This window comes from Mytilus edulis, chromosome 1 (genome assembly GCF_963676685.1).
Source record: "Mytilus edulis chromosome 1, xbMytEdul2.2, whole genome shotgun sequence".
Lineage (NCBI taxonomy): Eukaryota > Metazoa > Mollusca > Bivalvia > Mytilida > Mytilidae > Mytilus > Mytilus edulis.
This window is the reverse complement of record NC_092344.1, coordinates 13,988,917-14,008,556: the sequence shown is the minus strand read 5'-3', so window position 1 is coordinate 14,008,556 and position 19,640 is coordinate 13,988,917. Positions and strand designations below refer to the sequence as shown.

Genomic DNA, 19,640 nt, shown 5'->3' with positions numbered 1-19,640 from the left:
TCTAAATTAAAAATGAAAGAACTTGTTTATACTTTGCCAAAACGTAGTGTCTATTAATATATGTTCAAAAATATCATAAAAAAATAAAAGATACTTATGAAACTGGTGTCTGTTACACCCGTCAGTCCGTGACTAACTTTTGTGTCAAGATCCAGAATTTGGACGTAAATAAATTCAAAAATAGTTTTCAGCTTCGATTTTTTTCTTTTAAATAATGTTTGCTGATGCCAAAATTGTCACATCTTGATATATTGGGCAGACATGTCAGTTTGGACATTTGATTATATCATAGTGATATGGCGAACATGTGAGCAGAATATATTCAGAGTTGTAACTAGCCAACCAACCAAATTGTTACTTTAAAGATCTTTAAATAAATCATAGTACTTTTTTTTCATTGTTTCATTGAGTGTAAGTATAACTCCTTACAATATGGTTTCTTCTTCATTTTCAGACTGTGCTAGAGATGTTTTGGTTCACAATCCGCGTGTCAGAATAGCTGGGAGAATAACACTCGGCATCTCTGTAGACAAGGCTAATCTCATATCGAGTTCATGGCTCATAACAGCTGCCCATTGTATTCGTCATTTTCACATTGAATTTAAAGAAATGTTTGCAAAAGAAAAGGTCGACATCTTCTTGGGAACAAATAGTTGCAATGGCGAAAGCGGTGTTAAATATGGTAACAATAATTACTTAACCCATAAATTCGGTCATAAAATAGGAAGAGTGGTAGGGTGCGGTCAATATAGTGAATTCCGGAAAGCAGCACCAGAATATCTGAGGGAGGTTTACGTACCGTATGTAAATCGTGATGATTGTGCTTCTGTCAATATTGGACAAGGCAATTTTACTGATAGCATGTTTTGTGCTGGTTATTCTAGAAGAAATATGGGAGACGCTTGCTTTGGTGATAGTGGTGGATCTCTCACTATGAGACTGTCAGAAAATTATCCTTGGGTGTTGGTCGGAATTGTTTCATGGGGAGTTGGATGCGATAGAGTAATCACTATGGTTACTATACGCATGTTGCAGCTTTTGAAAATTGGATACAAAATTACACGAGATCTTATAGAGATCCTTAGTACTTTGCTTTACATCTGTATAACTTATAATCATATTTTTTATTGTAAGATAGCCATTCTAAAACTTAAAGTTTATAGCTATAATCAAAAGTTTGCTATATATGATATCTATTAAATTTAGATAATAGATGCAAATATTATTGTTCATTGAAAATCCTGAATAATGCAGGGAACATTCTGCAAAATGGACGCATTCGTACAACCCAACCATATATCAATATGTGCCCCATAAAACATAAAAAGTGTATAATTTTTGCGTTTTAGTTCACTGAGACTTCTGTACTTTAAAAGATACCGTCAGTATGATATTGTTCTATTATATGTCATTATGATATATTTCTATTGTGAATTACGAAATACGTTGAACCACAAACGTCAAAATTATTCAGTCGCGTAGTGGAATGAACTATTTGTGGATTCTTATAAATTATATATAACTTTTGAACTATTTTAAATCTCGGTCTATTTCTGAAATTAATTCTTACATACTTTTGATTTTTTAACCCTGTATGCTAACATTGCCCATGTGAAATTTTAAAATTGTTTGTATATACATTGAACGACAAATATATGTGACGTTTAAAATTTTCTGACGTCAGACACGCGAATCAATGAATGTTTTTGAAGATAGATGTTTTTGTGTTCTGTTAAATTGTTCCTTTTAAAATTGTTACACGATGATGACTGCTGTACCAATATTTTGACTATTGTATTTATTGTGTCTGTTTAGTTCACGCATCATTGTAAATATAACGGAATTTGATGAGACTGTCATCAAAGTGAGAGGTTTAGGTTTAATCCACCATTTTCTACATTTGAAAATGCCTGTACCAAGTCACGAATATGACAGTTCTTGTCCATTCGTTTTTGATGTGTTTTGCTATTTGATTTTGCCATGTGATTATGGACTTTCCGATTAGATTTTCCTCTAAGTTCAGTATTTTTGTGATTTTACCTTTTTCTTTGTCTCTCATTACGTTACTTCACGATTCCTCATGCTAATCAATCGAGATCGTAGTGTACCAAGTTGTGTATCAAATCTTATTTGGTACATTTCATCGCATTGAAACTCAGCGATCCCTATAAAAATATTCAACTTATAAAAATTCGTCCAAAATTCATTGAACGAAAATATCATTGGAGATGATGTGAAGTGAAGAAGCAGAACCCTATATATTTAATCACAAGTGAGATACAATAATACTTATCAACCATTTTAAAGAAAACTGGAATGTGTCTAGCCATAAAATGTAGGCATATGGTTGACAATGTGTTATTATTATGGTAGAGAATATGTATTTCCGATTTTTTAGTCAAAAGAGACCCAAAAAAATCAAAGAAACAAGCATTTTCAATAGTTCTGATCATTATATAAAATGTGTTTCACTATAGCAATAACCCAGTTCACGGTTCAACAAAATAAAATGACCAATATGAGGAGTTGAACACAATAAATAATGAATGACATTTGGGATTTCTGTACCTTATATTCATTTTGTGTATGAAAACAATATATCATATATTTTGGTATTCATCATTCAAGTCATGCACATATAAAATGGAATATGTATACGCAAAAGGTTGTGTTGAAACAAAATAATAGGTTGAGAAAATGATAATGCTTGTTCAATACTACGATTTGCCGTCTATAAGATAACATTCCTTTAACACAGTATGAGATTGAATAACACACCAATAGTTAAGAGTTATGTTCTTATGTCATAGGAGTTGAGTAAAGTTTCTCAAATCTCTTTCAGTATTGTTTAATTTTTCATTTAAGATATGAATTCTTGGATAAAATTTGAAATACACTACGATATCATATTTTCTTGACGTTATGATTATTTCAATAACTCATACTCGAGTCAAACGTAGATATACTTTTCGGATTTGTTTTTTGTGGCGACATATTGTAAGAACTTCTAAATCCACCTGGTAAAGTATGAGGTCTTTCAAACATAAATTCTGTGTCGATTTTATAGCCACCATTTTGAACTCCATTTTTCTTCACATCATATTTTAACTTTGAAATTTTGTGTAGTTTCGGTACAAATACTGTCAAAACGACCACTGTTGCGCACGCAAGAATTCCAGTACAAATTGTTAGTTCCACATAGTCATGTGATATTATAAATGTTACAGCTACCCATGCTGTCCATAAAACAATGTTTATCCAGCTGCTAATCAGAATAAAAATAGCCTCGCCCATATTTTTCTTCTCTTTTCTAACAGTCAAAGCGTATAACGAACAGATCACTATTAATAACATGTCATAAATTAAATACATTACAAACACATCTTTGTCAAATTTGCAAGCATACATTGTTTCATCCGACATTATTCTTGTTTCCATAAACGGGCCTTTAAGGGCAACATATTGCACCGATATTGCTATTTGCACACCACTTACAAATGTAACTGTCAAAAACTGATTTAAATTTGAAATTTCACCTCCTAATCCAATTAGTTTATACGATCTCAACGACATTAGTTTGGCCAAACACGTTGCATACACTAATGCATAGCTTATTCCTGGTAGAAGATATCTTGCAGTGCATCCCATTTCACTTGGTGTAAACAAAAACGGAAGAACAGACAAATATAGTGCCGTTATTGATAACAAAAGAAGAATTCCAAGTCCTATGTACCGTTTATTCAGACAACCGATACATGTTTTGTAAATTACGTATACTATGAATAACATGGACGCCCCAACTCCACCACCAGCAATTGCAAGTACAATTATTGTCCATAATTTACTGTTGAATTTTGCAGACGACGAATAAAAGATCATATCTGGGTTTTGGTAAGGCTCCGGCATTTCTGTTCCTTCTGTTGTGTTGTTAAGGTTCGTGCATAAACACGTGCCGATACATCGAGACAATGGTAAGTCTTTCTGTACCAAACCGCCATTACTATATGCACGGATAATTTCTTTGGATAGAGATAAAGTATTATTTGTCCAATCTCCAACCTTCAAAGGAAATATATTAAATTTAGATATACCTGAAGCATGTAATTACTTGCTTCTATACCACTGACGTACTATACGTGTATAAAGAAAACTCATCAAATATATCAGGATTATAGTTATGAACGCGTACCCATAAACAAAATTGTTACAATTATATGCACAGTGTTATCCAAGTGACTACCGTGCAAGTGTATAGTGTTTTAAATGTGAGATATTATTTTTTATCCCCAAAAAATAATAAAATAATCAGTTGTCCTATGCCTCAACTACTAATCATAAGCTTGCAGTCAAAGCATGTACCGAAAAAAACAAATAAAGAATACTCTTTTTATAACAAATAAGGAGATGTGGTTGTGTCTTTGGAAATGTAAGTGGTGTGATATATTACAGTATATCAACAGTGGACAATTGCTACACTATTGTAATCTTGTGTTAGCGTTTGTTGGTTTTTGTTCGGTCATGACTCCAAATTATGTGTCGTATTCTGAATTGCATGATGCAATAGCAAAATATAGACGACAGGACTCTACGTTACATGATATTGTATGCTTTTAAATATCAATCATTATGTATGAATTAACCCTTAGAGATCGGTTGCCCTCTGACAATTATGAAATAATATATTTACCTTGACCATTTTATTTTCTTGGAAATTTTGGATCTGATAAGCACCGATGTAGGCATCAGTTGTGTAGAGAACTATCTCATCCTGTTGATAAGAGAAGCTGATATTTCTAAAATCTTCCATATGCAGAGACAATCCTTCCGTTTCTAGCAGTTTACACATGGTTGTCTGTTGTCCACATAGTTTTGTTAATCTGTTATGTAAACCATGGAGGATTATATCCGTCTCCAATACAACCTTGGATGACTGCAGCATTATATCATTAGGTAAGCTACAAGACTGAGATTGGCTTAGTTTGCAATTTTCACGTCCTGTCTGAAATTTTTTCAGCCAAGGATTTTCGTATCGACTTATAGTTTGAGAATTGAGGGTATCTAAATAAGTTTTCAGATCTGAATTTATCTTGTTCGATCGATCTACTACTATTGTTCCAAGAGGAATCTGGATATTCGTGTTAAGGCCATTCCATGCAATGTTTGTGTCTCCAATGATATGTACCTTACTGAGTATTTTAGAACCGAAAAACATCTTTATATCTTCTACGGAGAGGAAAAGTATTACAACATTCATATTGATAGGACCAGAACTAATAGCATCAACAGCACTTTTAGCTGTACTAGAATCTGATACAGAATGAACTGTATTTATACAAATGTTATTTTTTGCCGCTAGTTCTTCAAACTGGTGCATCTTCCACGTATAGAGAAGTTCCGAAGAACCTACAACAGAAACGTAAGTCCATTTCATTTCTGATAAAAAGTTAACAATTGTAGTGACTTCAGACCTCGCGTATGAATACTGTAACGTTCCCATGATTGTTTCTTTATTCTTAAAATCAGTAGAGTGTGACATGACAAATTTACCATGTCGCTGAATTGATGCACTTAAGTCGTCTGCGGTACTGATATTTGAATATAAAAGATAACTTGGAACAGACATGGGTGAAATCATTTTCCCGCTCGATGATGGAAACGAGGCAAAGCAACCTTCAAAATTTGCTATGCTTTGCTGTACTGTGTCTTCACTGGAACACGTATCGACAATTAAAGAACCAATAGAAATCCCTTGTAAAAGGTATGGATATCTCGACTTCACAGTATTTATAGCATATAGGAAAGCTTCGGTAAGATATTCAGTTCCGTGCTTGAGTGCAAGTAGGTCACATACTCCTATCTTAGCACCCATAGAGTGTATTGGAAACAATCCAGACAGATCGATATCACCTGATTTGTAATAGTAGTCAATATTCTGTGCAGTATTTGTTTGACACTGATGACAAGATGGGCACCATCCGGAGCACTGATGCTGAATTACTACAGGAGAGTTATTTGAATCATAAGCAACTATCTGGTTTGTTGACATGGTCACTGCATGTTCTTCTGATATTGTTGCAATCTATGAAAGAAAAAATATCTAATGTATTTCTATTCTATAAAAAAGACAGGTGTTTTTTCAATTTAAAAACTATTCAGCAAAATAGTTTTAACTTCTGACGATTAACATTAACTGTGAGCGGGTAGCATACGAAAAAATATAAATTGTTTTAGAATTATAATGATATAGAATCATAATTAGTATACCACTATGTAATCAACGAAGGGTTTTCATTATGTAAAAAAAAGAAAACATAAAACCATTTAAAATTAAGGAAAATTAGAGTTTCTGCGTGGAACAGATTTTAATCAGATTTCGCTCAAATCTTGAGTTTATTGAAATTGAAACAAGAAATTGAGAAAAGAATGTATCAAAATCGAGCAAAAATCGAGCAAAAATCAAAGCGAAACACAAATGATAAATGAAAGTTACATTTATAAACTTCAATACTACAATAAAGGTCTGAAAGAGAATTTTACCATGATTTCAGAAGAAAGTTGAATGTTGGATACTTCTAATGGCATCTTCAAAGAACCATCTGCTGTAAAGCTAATCTTATTAGAACCGTCTGTAAATGTGAATCCGGGAACTGATGCTTTAATATAATCTGCCAAATCATCAGATGACATAAATTCTTCACATGGTCCGGACAGAGATGGACATTTTGTTTTATATAGTTCATCTACCATTGCGACCATAATGTCGACATATTCAACAATTAGACCTGGAACTGTCATATCGATATCATCTTCGGAAAAGGTCGGTTGATTTGAGCAAGAGTTCGGATGTATAGTATTGTCTTTTATTGACATGTGACATTTATGGCGACGCTCGTGATATTTTATCCACCAATGATTTACGCTTTCTGTTACCGGTCCTCTGTAATAACCATTTTCAATAACCGAAAGAGATTTCAACTCCTGTTTGAGGGATGGGTCAGATAAGCTCCGTGGCCGAATTACAACTGAACCTTTCGGTAAATCAGATAAAGCATTCAATGCAAAGAAAATGAAATTGACATTTTCAAAAGAAAAATTCTTTGCCCGAAGGTGTTCCATCAATTTAATGGTATCATCGTGCGTTGTTAAAAGGATAATTGCACCGCTTTTAAGAGAAGAATTTACGACCTTTGATGCAACTGTATCGATTGTGTTTATTGTGTTTTGAAAAAAGATTTCATCAGATATACATATTCCATCACTTCGCATATCAGATATATGTTTATTCACAGAGTTCATTTTACTAAAATAGTCAGAATATGCAATTGATACATACGTCCAATTAAGAGATTTCAATAATGACGATAGATCTTTTAAGTATACGTCATATGTTTCCTGCGACAGAGATAATCCAAAGTTGGAAATTGTAAACGATGCTAATTCACTTGTCATTGGCCCTGATCTGGGTAAATGGATAGAGGTGGAATATCTAATATCAGACAACAAGCTTCCGGAAATAGTTTTGTTATTTTTTCCGCTGAAAAAGGTTAAAGGGCAGTTTGAATTACTAACAATGTGTGCCGAGTCAAGAGTTTTTCCGCCACATGTATCATATACCAAAGCGCCAATAGAAACTTTTGGAAGCATATTTTTCGAAGGATATTTATCTTTTACAGTATCAATTGCATATATGAACGACTGTGCCATTAAAATGCCTTCTCTCGATAGTTCCATACAATGAGATCCATATTTGGAGTCTTTATACACAGGAAACCCAGCTGTAAAAATAATGTCACCATTTTTTATAATAACGGATGGTTTAATTTCCTCCTCTGGCCTGTAACATTCGCCACATTTGTAACAGGATTCATCACATAAAGAAGACTGTATATTATTTATGGTACTGAAGTTTCCTGTTGTATATATGATAGAATTATTGACAATTCTGAAAACCTGAAACATACGAACAGTAGAATTAGTACTCAAGCCTACACTGACAATACTAGATATCGTTAATGTATCAAATATTCAAATGACCAAAAAATCACGTAATTATTAATTATATACTAGGTAAAGACCAAAGAAGATAAACGACATTCGTAACCAGGTTTCTATGTACGGTAACTAGCCTTTGGTGCATCTGTTCTAAACGTTAAGCGATTCACGATGTTAAGGCTGTGTTTATTGCAATTCAATAAATAAACTCATCATAGATACCAGAACTAAATTTTGTATATACGCCAGACGCGCGTTTCGTCTACAAAAGACTCATCAGTGACGCTCGAATCCAAAAAAGTTTTTAAAAAAAAGCCAAATAAAGTATAATCTGTATAAAAGATAGAAAAAATTATGTTATCTTTCTATGTGTCACCATTTGCGTTTTAAAAATAGAGGCGGCGACAAGAGACAGACAAAACTCGGCAAATCACGAAAGGAGACGAAAAATAAAACAATCAACGGTCTTTAAAACACAGCATACAAAATTAAAGACGGAACAAAACTAACCCTAAATAAAACAGAAGGTGATATCAGTTGCTCCAAAAGGGTGAGTACAAATTCGGTAATTCAATCGAAGAACGATGTCAACAGCTTATTATATGTAACTTCAGATACCTGTATTTGACTATATTAACCTCAGATACAAGAAAAGCTACGCGACATAAACTTTAAACAGTCATCAGCTCGAGTCTCACGTAGACAAAATGTTTGTCTTGCGCTAAAAACATGACATAGATATGAGGGGCCTCGTTTTCAAATGTATCCATTAACATGTCCTACAACTTCTAAGGTTTCGTCTAAAACTGTAATCTAAAACTGTCCTAAGATAGTCAGTAGAATCATTTTTTCTATTTGTTCTTTCAGTGGCAAACAATATTAAAACCTTTTTATTACATGTTTAACCTGTATCTAACATTTAACTCGAAACGTTAAACGATTCAGTAAAATATGTTTAACATGTACGCCTTGCATGTTATTTCAATAAAATAAGATAAACGCCCAAAACATACTGCATATATTGCCGTTGGCAGGATTATATTCTGATTACAATTTTAGACATATACTTTCAAAGATTAAAAAGGCCCAGTGTAGCAAAATAAATATGTTTTCGATACAATTATGAAAGCAAATTAGTTTTGATTATTCTGGAATCATCTTAAGACATGTAGATGTATATTGATGTTCTAACTTTACAGTAAGTTTTAGGGTTTGTTCGAACTGAACTCATTTTCAGGTCGATTACTTAGGACTAAGTCTTAGTCCTTATATGTCTATCGACAAATAAACAGTGGTTCGATAGATTTGAACATTTAAAGAACAGTTAATTTACAGAATATGACTATCTATTTTATGTTGACATATAAGTGCAGGCTGGTGATACCATTGGGGATTAAATATCCGACTGCAGTGGCATCGACCTAGCGGTTGTAAAAAGTCACCAAAGATAACTGGACAATCTTTATAAGCCTATTGTCTTTAATATGTTTGTGTATTCACAATAAGAATACTACAAATCTATAATAAGGATCAAATGACACTTACAACTTGAACATGCATACATTACATATTTAAAGAACATGTGTGATTATTATTCGCTATTATATGATATTAACCTCTACGGATTACCTTGACGGGTGATCAGTGAAGCACAAACGATGTTGTCTTTCGTCGTTTTATTGTTGCCAATAGTTGTGTGTTCTTACTTTCAATTAAGATTTTTCAATGTATCATTTATTTATACATTTTTTTCTTTGTTGTTTATACTGCTATTCACATTTTGGTTCATCTACTAGTATCTTATTTAAAAAGAGAGTACATCTATCTAAAAAAAATCTCTTGAAAATATCCAAGTCTTATCTTTATTGGGTTTTTATTATCGAGAAAAAAGTATGTAAAACAAACCTCAGATGACAGCGATGGTCCTTGAGTTACAATTACTGGAACCTGTTCCAAGAAATTCCCATCAGTCAAATCATTTGTTCGAAATGGATTTCCAGCTGGAGTCTGATGGGCCCTAAGGGTGACGAAAGTGACAGCTTTTAGACAATTTGTAAAATCATACCCACTACAGCTGAATGTTTCCTTCCGTGCTATAAGTCTAAAGATGTTGTAGTAGGCAGTCAGGGCGTTATGAAAAGTTCGATCGTTTAATCTAGAGGTCCAATACTGAATCATGCTTTTATTACAGACTGTATGGTTGAATACTATATCATATTCACAATAAGGCAGCGATTTCAAGAACTCTGCAAGTATTGGCTTACTGTTATTGATAACACTGAATTCATTTGCTAAGTACTGTTGAATATTCTGAACAACGGGTGATTGTTCTTTCAGTAAGAAAGTATTATTACCTAATTCGGAAGTAACAAGGTCAATATTAGAATCACCCACGATGAGAAACGTTTTACTACTGTCTGACGTCAACCTTGAAAGTAATTCATCGATGTTATCATGACCCGAGACAAAAATAACTACTACATCAGACGACAAGTTCACTAAGGTTGAGCTATTGTCTGTAAATTGTAACCTGCGGACACAGATATCATTTAAAAAGGCATTTTTTAGGAATAACTCAAGTTCTGTTGAAGCAAGAGGGCTGTTGATGGCAAAGGCGTCGATATGTTTCCAATGAAATTCGTCCAATATCCTTACTACAGCCTAGAAAATAAATTTATCAGGTTATGAATAATTGTCAATGTTGAAAACATGTTTTATCAAAGTTTAAAAATTTAAGATATCATGTAGTGCTATGAGCATCGCTCGCGATGCCATACAACCGTCTCAGTCTTACCAATATCTTCAGATTTTAGAAAGCAGGTTTGCTTTTGGTAAAACCTATTTCACTTCTAAGTTGTCAATCTTAGTGTTTTTTGTTCGTATTAAATGGAATTGAAGTTTTCGTTGAAAAAGGAACATGATATCTTATAACATCTCTTTTTTTCAATAACATAGTTTTCCGTTCAATTTTTCATATTTTGTACTTAGTATCTCGAACACGATATTTAAACGAATGTTAAAAATAAATAATAAGAAAAACATCTCACTACCAGTTCTTGTCAATATCGTTTTTGTGCCTTTGAAATCACATACCTTAGATTTCCAGATGGAAACGGCTGCAACAGTTAAAGACAGGTCAGAACTAAAGATGGTTTGGCTTCCTTGTGATATTCCAACATGGACGATCCCAAACGGTTGTATAACTTCTAAAACTTTTGTCTGAATATCTTCTTTTGTAAAGGTTATAAAACCTGTGTGCATGATATAAGAAAAATAGTTAACAGATATTTTGAATTTGGTTGGTCAATGCCATAAACGAAAAATGTCAACATTTAAAAATATAGAAAGTAAATTCCTTATGCACATATTTCCTTGAAATGATTTTCAGAGGATTCTATTTTTAAAATTTAAGTTTTATAGCTTATTTTGGGAATCAATTCACCTGAAATCTAAACAAACTCAATTACAAAATGAACCTAACTAGATCTTGATGTCATGGAGTTTGGCCGAATGCTAGAATACGTATCAGCAAATCCTTCAGATACCATTAATTACTGTAATACTTAATTAGTAATTTGACATGTAACTTTGATTTTCTACATTCTACACTTCTGTCTAAAACTTTATATTGAAAGATAAACTTCATCGTCTCATTAAACAGAGCTTTATCTAAAAGAAAGGAAATCAAGATACAAATTCATTGGTTTAGGTCATAAGATTTGGGTAGATTTTTGGTCTGTTTTTTGTTTTTTGTGAAAGAAAAAACCAACTGATTGCACCAAAAAATACATCGAAGGTGATATCACAAAAATTGTTTATATCATTTTCTCGATAGATATATCATATAACTTTAATTTTGCGTATTTCATTATGTATGGTTGTGTAATGAGCTGGAATATAATCTCCCAACGGATCATTTGCAGACTATCATAAAGAGTGGTTGCAAATGTTAAAAGTGCTGAAAATATGGCCCTCAGATTAGGGCTTTAGAGTTTCTATGCGTGTTGGTTTGGGGTTTTGGGGGGTTTTTTTTGTTGGTTTTTTTGTTGTTGTTGCACTTCGGTATTCCTGTTGTTACTTTGTTTTCCTTTTATAGTTGATGTGTGTGTAACCCAGATTTGTTTTTCTCTCAATCGATGTATGACTCTTGAACACCGGTATACTGTTGTTGCCTTTATTTCTTATTAGATAAGTCGAAATATTTTTTACATCCTATACTAAAGACGTCATGAAGCAACGGTCGTTTATGAAATTGAAAAATGATAAGATTGGACAGTAGTTTGTCGATGTACACAACTAGTATATCTATAGTTTGGAAATATACAAACTATGAAAACAAGGAGTATAGGAATCGCGTAAACTCCAAACGTATCAACAATGGCTGAGTCGAGTAGGTAAGGATAGCAAATGCATGCATCACTTTCCATGTGAATCCAGGCATAGCTAAAATGTCACACTAGCGATGAAACACTATAACCATTAAACTTTCGGATAAGGCGAATTTGCTTGTGTCTTGAGAACTATGATAGCACTCTTTGAAAATACTATGGCAAAAATGAATTTATATTTCATTTCATTTACATAGGGTTTATGTCTCTTTTAATTTTATAATGGGAATAAACGGAGTTTCACAGGAACCCGTCCAATGATAAAGTGTGTGTCTATTATAAGTACTTTCCGTATGTATCAAAATAGAGTTAAACATCCATTCATATTGCTTGAAGATATGCATTTATATAAAATTGCATAAAAAATGACATTCAATTCCCCTGGCTTTCAACAGTTTTGGGGTTTTGATCCAATGAGTGAAACAAATTCAGTGGAAGTTGGTTATTATCTCTGCCCCAAAAAGAGCTTATATAATATTTAAATGCGCCACTTAAATTTCAATTCAAAATGCATGAACAATTTTCAAATTACGTAACATTTTTAGATTGGATAATGACAGTATATTATATTTCGACATTTCTAGATAATGCGCTTTGTAAGGAAATAAAACACTTAATATCCTTCCACTGATAATTTTTGTTTGGTGGAAAACATGCCTAATTAATTTCAACATTTTGTATACATGCAAACAAAATATCAATAGATGTGTAAGTATCGTTTTACCTACCGACTATTTCTGTACAATTACTACAACCTTGAGTATTAATTAATTGTCCGACAATCTTCAGGGCCCGTGTTAAAGATCCACATGAGTCGTAAAGAAGAAGTCCTGGAAATATGATAACATAGAACAGGTTTAAACAAAAAACCTTCAAATTGAATATTTGAAAAACTTTGTTAAATCCTAAAATTTAGGCTTTCAAATAGTTAACATTATAGTTTCTATATAAGATATACATGACATAACATTTAAATTAGTTAATACATATTTGAACATAAACATTTATTTTAATTGTGAATTATTTGAAAAATATTACATTTACATGTAGTTCGTGATACTGTATTACACTAAAGGCAATTGTCTCATAACATATTAAGGTATAAAGGGGAAAAATCCAGAAACAAGTGCCTGTGTATTGAGACCTATTCGATTTGTCAAATAAGTGACTTATAGGTTCAATGGACCAGACACATGTATATATCTTTGAATGGACCGAGTGCAACATTGACTATACAAACTTTGTAATTGTGTTACTAGTAAATGTATCGATATCATACAAGTTCACAAATCACAATAGTAGACAAATGATTAACTTTCATGTATCGTTACTTTTTTTAGTACTAAATAGAGAACCCAATGCATCTTGACATCGCCAAACTCGTTTAAGTTTCTATAATTGCAAAGTCATGTAATAAATCCATCATATAGTATAAAGAACTAACTTAATTCCAACCGAATTCATTGTCATTATATGTAGTCCATGTTGAAATCTTACCGGTGTTTCTTGGTGTATTTTTGTCCAGGATTTCGTTAGCCCATTTCAAAGCCATCAGGGAATCGATACCGGTTCTTGATATATCTATACAGTTACCATCGGTGTCTGTATCCAAGTGAAAATCTACAATGGCAACGATGTTAGGAGATCCTTCTACAGTAATTTCTGGTTTAATGTCTTGTAGAGAATCTCCAAAGGATGGCATCAAAAGGCAGACCACAAGAAGAGTGAGTGGAGATGTCATGGTTTAACTGGAAAACGAAAATATCAGAAATCAGGGCCTTATTTTGACTTTTATGTGAAATTAAGACTGACAATGTAAAACTGTAACAACTGTCAGAGGGAAAATTGAAAAACAAATGTGAAAATCAAAACTAACGATTTGTTAAAGAGACAGAAAAAATAATTGCAATAAAAAAATGAAAAACGACGAAAAGACGAACAACAGTCTACAAAACATTAACGCTAAAGAATATCTTAAGGAAAAGAGTATAATTTTTCCCTATTTAATAAGATCAGATACTCAAGCTAGATAATGTTTTATGTACAAAATATTTCACAAGGTAAATCAGTGTCATGTGAATAAAATGCGTGAAATGTCACTTTTATGTCGTAAAAATATAGCGTATAACCACATTGCATTACGTTTGCACCATGTCACCAAAAAATAAAACACATTTTTTTGTAATAAATCATTAGCTTCGGTTAGGGTGTTTTCGTATAAAATGCAGTGTTAAATCCTGAATTAATAAGACGTACCTGTACTAACAGTTTTATTTACCAACAAAAATCCTTAACACCATCCCTTTTTCACAAAATGTAATTTATCAACTTAACATAAAAATATTAATTCTTTGTAATTTATTAAATTATCTACTTTTCAGTGTTAATAAGTTGTCTTTACTTTCACTGCAGGCAAAATAAATGAGTTTATCATTTTAAATATCCGACCCTTAGGCTTGTCGATGTATACTAATAAAGCCGAAATAATATCTACAGATATAAAGTTCATTACCTATGATGTATTATATAGTGAAACAGCATGAATCATTATAATTCGCTAGATTTTATTACTAATACTTTCTATCATAACACTCTTGAATCACATGTGAAATTGAATAGAGCATTTGGCCCATCTTTTAATATTCAAGCTCGTTTGCTTACGTCCGGTGGCAACTATTTCATGAATATTCGAAACGCGAAACTATATAACGGTACAACTAATACGTGGATTTATACAAAGCAGGTTGTGATGAAGGGTGGACATTATGACAGCCGCTGTAAAATCTCATCTGGGACAAAACTTCAGAATTTAACCCATCCTTCAATATTCAAGCTATGTTAATTGGTGTTCACATTGTCGTTTGCCTAACGTCCGGTGACGACTATTTCATGATAAATCAAAACAACAAACTAAACAATGGTATCAAACATGATGATTTCTGCTTAGCAGGTTGGAATAAAGGACGGAGATTTTGACAGCCACTGAAACAAAGCATGTAGGGTATAAACCAAGGATATATAAAGCTTTAAAATCGCTATTTGTCAACTACGGATCCATAAAAAAAATGTTACAAGGTAATTTCCGACATGGAGCTGCCATCGTATCGTGTTTAGAGTAATAGTTACAAATTAAATCAGGCCTTTTGAAACAACAATTCAATGATGCAACGTATATTTATTAAGTTTTGTAATTGTAAAATCTACATAGTCGCACTAGACCCCCTTAAAGTTGCATGCTATATTTTGTGTTGAGTGCTTAACTTATTTTGTTATACAGTGATCTGACTTACCTGCATAAAAAGAGACAGTATTATAGATATCTAACATCCCAAGTTAACGTTTTAAAACTAATTTCTGACATGACAATAACATGTGTACTCGTGAGCGTAACAAAGAAAAATAGTTTATCTAAATTACATGTCATTTTGGGATGACGAATTAGCATATGAATAAATGTAACTACTTCAAAATGTTGTCACCTGCATCATTTTTGGTCGTCAATTTTTCATGTCTTATGTTATATGACAATAAATAGCTTTTTATTGAAATTATATACTTTTATCAAGTGTAGGATCAATTGTTTACACTTTTCCTTACGAACTAATGACAGTTTCATTAATTTATAAGAATATTGTTGTATGCAATAATTCTTTGTTAAAATCGCTTAGAATTACCGCATTGAAATTTGAAACTATTTACTTCATACGTGGTATTTAAATACTGATGGAACCTTAAAAAATCGGTTAAAAAACACTAGTTAAAGTCAACACCGTGAAGAATATTTCTTAGAGAGGCACTTTACTTTTAAATTGCCTCCGTTTTCATAAGCCTTGCAAAATGCAAACATTCTAATCGACAACTGGACAAACAATAATATAGTTAATAGTCTATATAAAAGAGGGACGAAAGATACCAAAGGGAAAGTCAAACTCATGAATCGAAAATAAACTGACAACGTTAAGGCTAAAAATGAAAAAGACAAACAGACAAACAATAGTACACATGACACAACGTAGAAAACTAAAGAATAAGCAACACGAACCCCACCAAAAACTAGGGGTGATCTTAGGTGCTCCGGAAGGGTAAGCAGATCCTGCTCCACATGTGGTACCCGTCGTGTTGCTTATGTGATAACAAATCCGGTAAATAGTCTAATTCGGTAGGTCACAATTATGGAAGGGAAGGGGATTGTAGTTACGACGTAAGGAACATATCCGATATCATTTGTGAAACGGTTATTCCATAACGGTCAACCAACTCGTGATGGCGTCCGAAAAATTTACGAAGGGATGATTTCAACTTCACCATTTGGAACTCTTGGTTTAATAGCTTCCTTGTGAGCAGCAACCCTCTATCAAGAAAAATATAAGTTAGGTGTTTTCGAGTCCTCATAATATTTCCATCAAGATAATTGCTCAGTCTGTTTTTCATTTGAGCTACCTCAACCAACAAAAACTGACCACAACGAAACAGCACAATATTGCTGAAAGTGTCGTTAAACACCAATCCATCAATCAATTTCTTTCATTGAATTTGAGTGGCACTATTTAACATTGAAGCGTTTGGAAGGTCCCTTATACGGTCTAAAATATTTCCTGTCAAATTTCTCTGCATTACTAGCTGTTTCAAGTTGCCGATATAGCCGTGTCATAGAGGAATAGTCAGTGATGAAAACCTTGGTTAGATTTTCGTTTTTTTTTTTAAATATCCACCTTTAATTCAGTTTTTCGCGTACTATAATCTTTAAATTAGATTTGTCGAGTTGTTGTAATAAAAAAAAGTCTGAATTTAGCTCTCTGCAGAATATCAGTATTCAACAATATTGCATAATGTTTTTTTTTTGTATCGTGGAGATGTGGATAACATTAAATGTCAGAGTAGACAGAGTCGGTTGCAATTAATGACCGATGGGTGATTCTTAATTGCCTTTTTTCATAGCTGATTTCCAGGAATTTGTGTGACATTTTTATTTCCAGGAATCAAAAGTAAACAAAGGTGATGCAACAATAAAAGAATGTGTTACCTGGTTCTCCGAATACCCAATTCCGGTTACAGAAAATTATCTTTTTCTTTTTATTGTGTCACCATACTTCATTTTTTGTAGGTCTTCAATCTCCTTACAGTTGGATTGAAGTGGCATGTTGTTTTTTTTATTAAGATCGGTCTTATAGCATAACATTTAAACGTCAGCCGATATATTGAGGGGGGGGGGGGGATGAGACGGTCAATAAATGCACTTCCCCTAAACGGGGGAACACTTGCATGCAGTGTAGTATGTATAGACTTTGCCAACGAGTTGGCGTTCATTCCCATCAGTCAAAGAATAAGATGTCTCCATCAGCGATCTTAATTTGAATAGAACATAGCATGTATGGTCGTTATTTGCTTAACGTCCAGTGGCAAATAGTACATGCATTTTCATGATTTTAAGGAAACCCGAATGCAAGAAAACTTTGAAAATAACGACATTGAAGATTTGAAGCATTCAGTCACAAGTTTGTGCTACGACGTGTTAGTACTATAATTATAAGCATGCCACCATACGATATAAATTACTTTCATTTTCGGATTTTAAATTTGTCAATGTCAAATGTAGAAACATACGAATAATCCATAACTTGTATGCTTGGTAAAATTCAGTAAATAATTGTACACACGTGTGAAAAGGTATATGAATGTTTACAAGTATGACATTTTCACGAAGAGCCGATGTAGTGACTTATTGAATTTAAACCCATTAACCGTACGTATTGAAGAATGCTCATTGTCATTTATATTGACAGAAATAACAAGGTATGTTTACTAATTAACAGGTGGATGAACATAAAAAACAAAACACAAAGTACATGTATGTACTCACCTGTTCTGATGTATACTGTGGTTTCTCTTCCCGTTATATAGCCGTCCCTGTGGGATCTTTTCCACGCCCTTTCAGTATAATCCTGTTCTGCTGTTGAACACACCCCGTTACGGTTCAGTTGTAAGTATTTACGGGGTTTAATATTCCATTCAATGTTTATTAAATAGATCGTGCTAAAAATACCAAACACTTGCTGGACGAGTAAATTCGATAAATATAAACATTGTTAAGTGGCTGTAAACAAGATCATCTTTATTTCTGTTTACACACTTTTTGGCACCGATTCTGACGAAAGTAACTTTTGTTATTGTCGAAGCATTGGACTGCCAAGACATGCAATATAATCCGTGGTGACATAATCAACTATCTGTTCATTAGTATTGTTTAGTTTTTAGCACAACATAAGTAAGTTTTCACCTTGTTTATTTTCATTGCGCTGTTAAAAGTCATATACAAATCTAGTTTTAAAACCGGATGTCCAAGCACATGCTATTGCCGTTATTTTGAACGGGGAAGAATTAAAAAAAAACTACGGGAAACTGGAAATGTTTCAAGTCCTTTTCGCTATAGTGGTATTTGAGATAACGAGTCAGACACCTGCTTTAACCATTATTTTTTACACAAGAATATCACTCAAAAGGTCGTTTGCAATGTGTTGGTTCCGTCAAACTTGGCGCAAAGTGTCTGATTCTCTTTGATCATATGGGTAAACTAACTTCTTTAATGCCGTAGAATTATATAAACTCGATTAATTATCTTCCCCTTTGACACTTTAATTCTATTTCATCAATTATTCTGTTTAAGTAATACATTCCATTAAGCATCAGATATTGTAAACCATACAGAATAGATATATACCATTACCATATACTTTGTTATATATATGATTAAATGTATACGGGCATTCTTCAAAATATTGATTATATTCGGTGTTTGTGAGTACCAAAACCCAAAGGATGGCATATGTAATAAACTTGTGCATCAACGAGACTAATAAAATGGAATGATAGAATGTTGCACTTTATGTCATAATAAAATTTCAGTAACATTGCATATCTCAATAAAATCGAATTTGTGTTATTCAGAAGCTCTTTTATCTTACCACGGCCGACACTCGGCTAACCGAGAGATTGGTCGGTTAATCTATATTGAGTATGTAGCTATATCGGCGGTGGGTCTGTTAATCGGGTTGGCTAAAGTCTGTTAATCAGGTGTTATCGAGGAAATCATTGGAAATTCTGCATGTTTCATTGTATAATTTTTTAAATATATGTTTATCATAAAAATTATTCATGTCTAACAAAACAATTCAATGTACTGAATCCAGTGGTGTAATTATTATTTTTCTAGCTTCGATGTACGATCTATAAAATGAAAAAGCGTGTTACTCATCAATAAAT

The 19,640-nt window shown here is 32.9% G+C and overlaps 2 protein-coding genes across 3 annotated transcripts in view; one reads left to right on the top strand and one right to left on the bottom strand.

The window, feature by feature from the left end:
- The window catches only part of LOC139524652 (uncharacterized), a 46,565-nt gene extending 43,874 nt beyond the window's left edge, over positions 1 to 2,691 (top strand). Inside the window, exon 6 of the mRNA XM_071319619.1 lies at positions 455 to 2,691. Within this exon, the coding sequence (XP_071175720.1) occupies positions 455 to 1,200 (746 nt within the window). The 3' untranslated portion in view covers positions 1,201 to 2,691. The remainder of the gene's footprint in view (positions 1 to 454) is intronic.
- LOC139524641 (uncharacterized) lies at positions 2,553 to 18,699 on the bottom strand. 2 transcript variants are annotated; one of them, XM_071319597.1, is made up of 8 exons: positions 18,241 to 18,699; positions 13,878 to 14,128; positions 13,109 to 13,210; positions 11,086 to 11,243; positions 9,898 to 10,653; positions 6,538 to 7,950; positions 4,688 to 6,079; positions 2,553 to 4,059 (listed from the first exon to the last, which is right to left on the bottom strand). In XM_071319597.1, the coding sequence occupies exons 2-8, from the start codon at positions 14,119 to 14,121 to the stop codon at positions 2,932 to 2,934; spliced, it is 5,193 nt and encodes a 1,730-aa protein (XP_071175698.1). In that variant the 5' UTR covers positions 14,122 to 14,128; positions 18,241 to 18,699; the 3' UTR covers positions 2,553 to 2,931. The 2 variants fall into 2 exon arrangements, with proteins under 2 accessions (XP_071175698.1, XP_071175705.1); XM_071319604.1 differs by lacking the exon at positions 18,241 to 18,699 and adding an exon at positions 15,671 to 15,901.
- Positions 18,700 to 19,640: the final 941 nt, after the last annotated feature.

Excerpts from the sequence above, each read along its gene's own strand:
- LOC139524641 (XM_071319597.1), bottom strand. The coding sequence starts at position 14,121 with ATGACATCTCCACTCACTCTTCTTGTGGTCTGCCTTTTGATGCCATCC. Across the intron at positions 10,654-11,085 it reads TTTCCATCTGGAAATCTAAG|GCTGTAGTAAGGATATTGGA; the intron begins GTATGTGATTTC and ends TTTATTTTCTAG. Across the intron at positions 7,951-9,897 it reads GACCATCGCTGTCATCTGAG|GTTTTCAGAATTGTCAATAA; the intron begins GTTTGTTTTACA and ends CGTATGTTTCAG.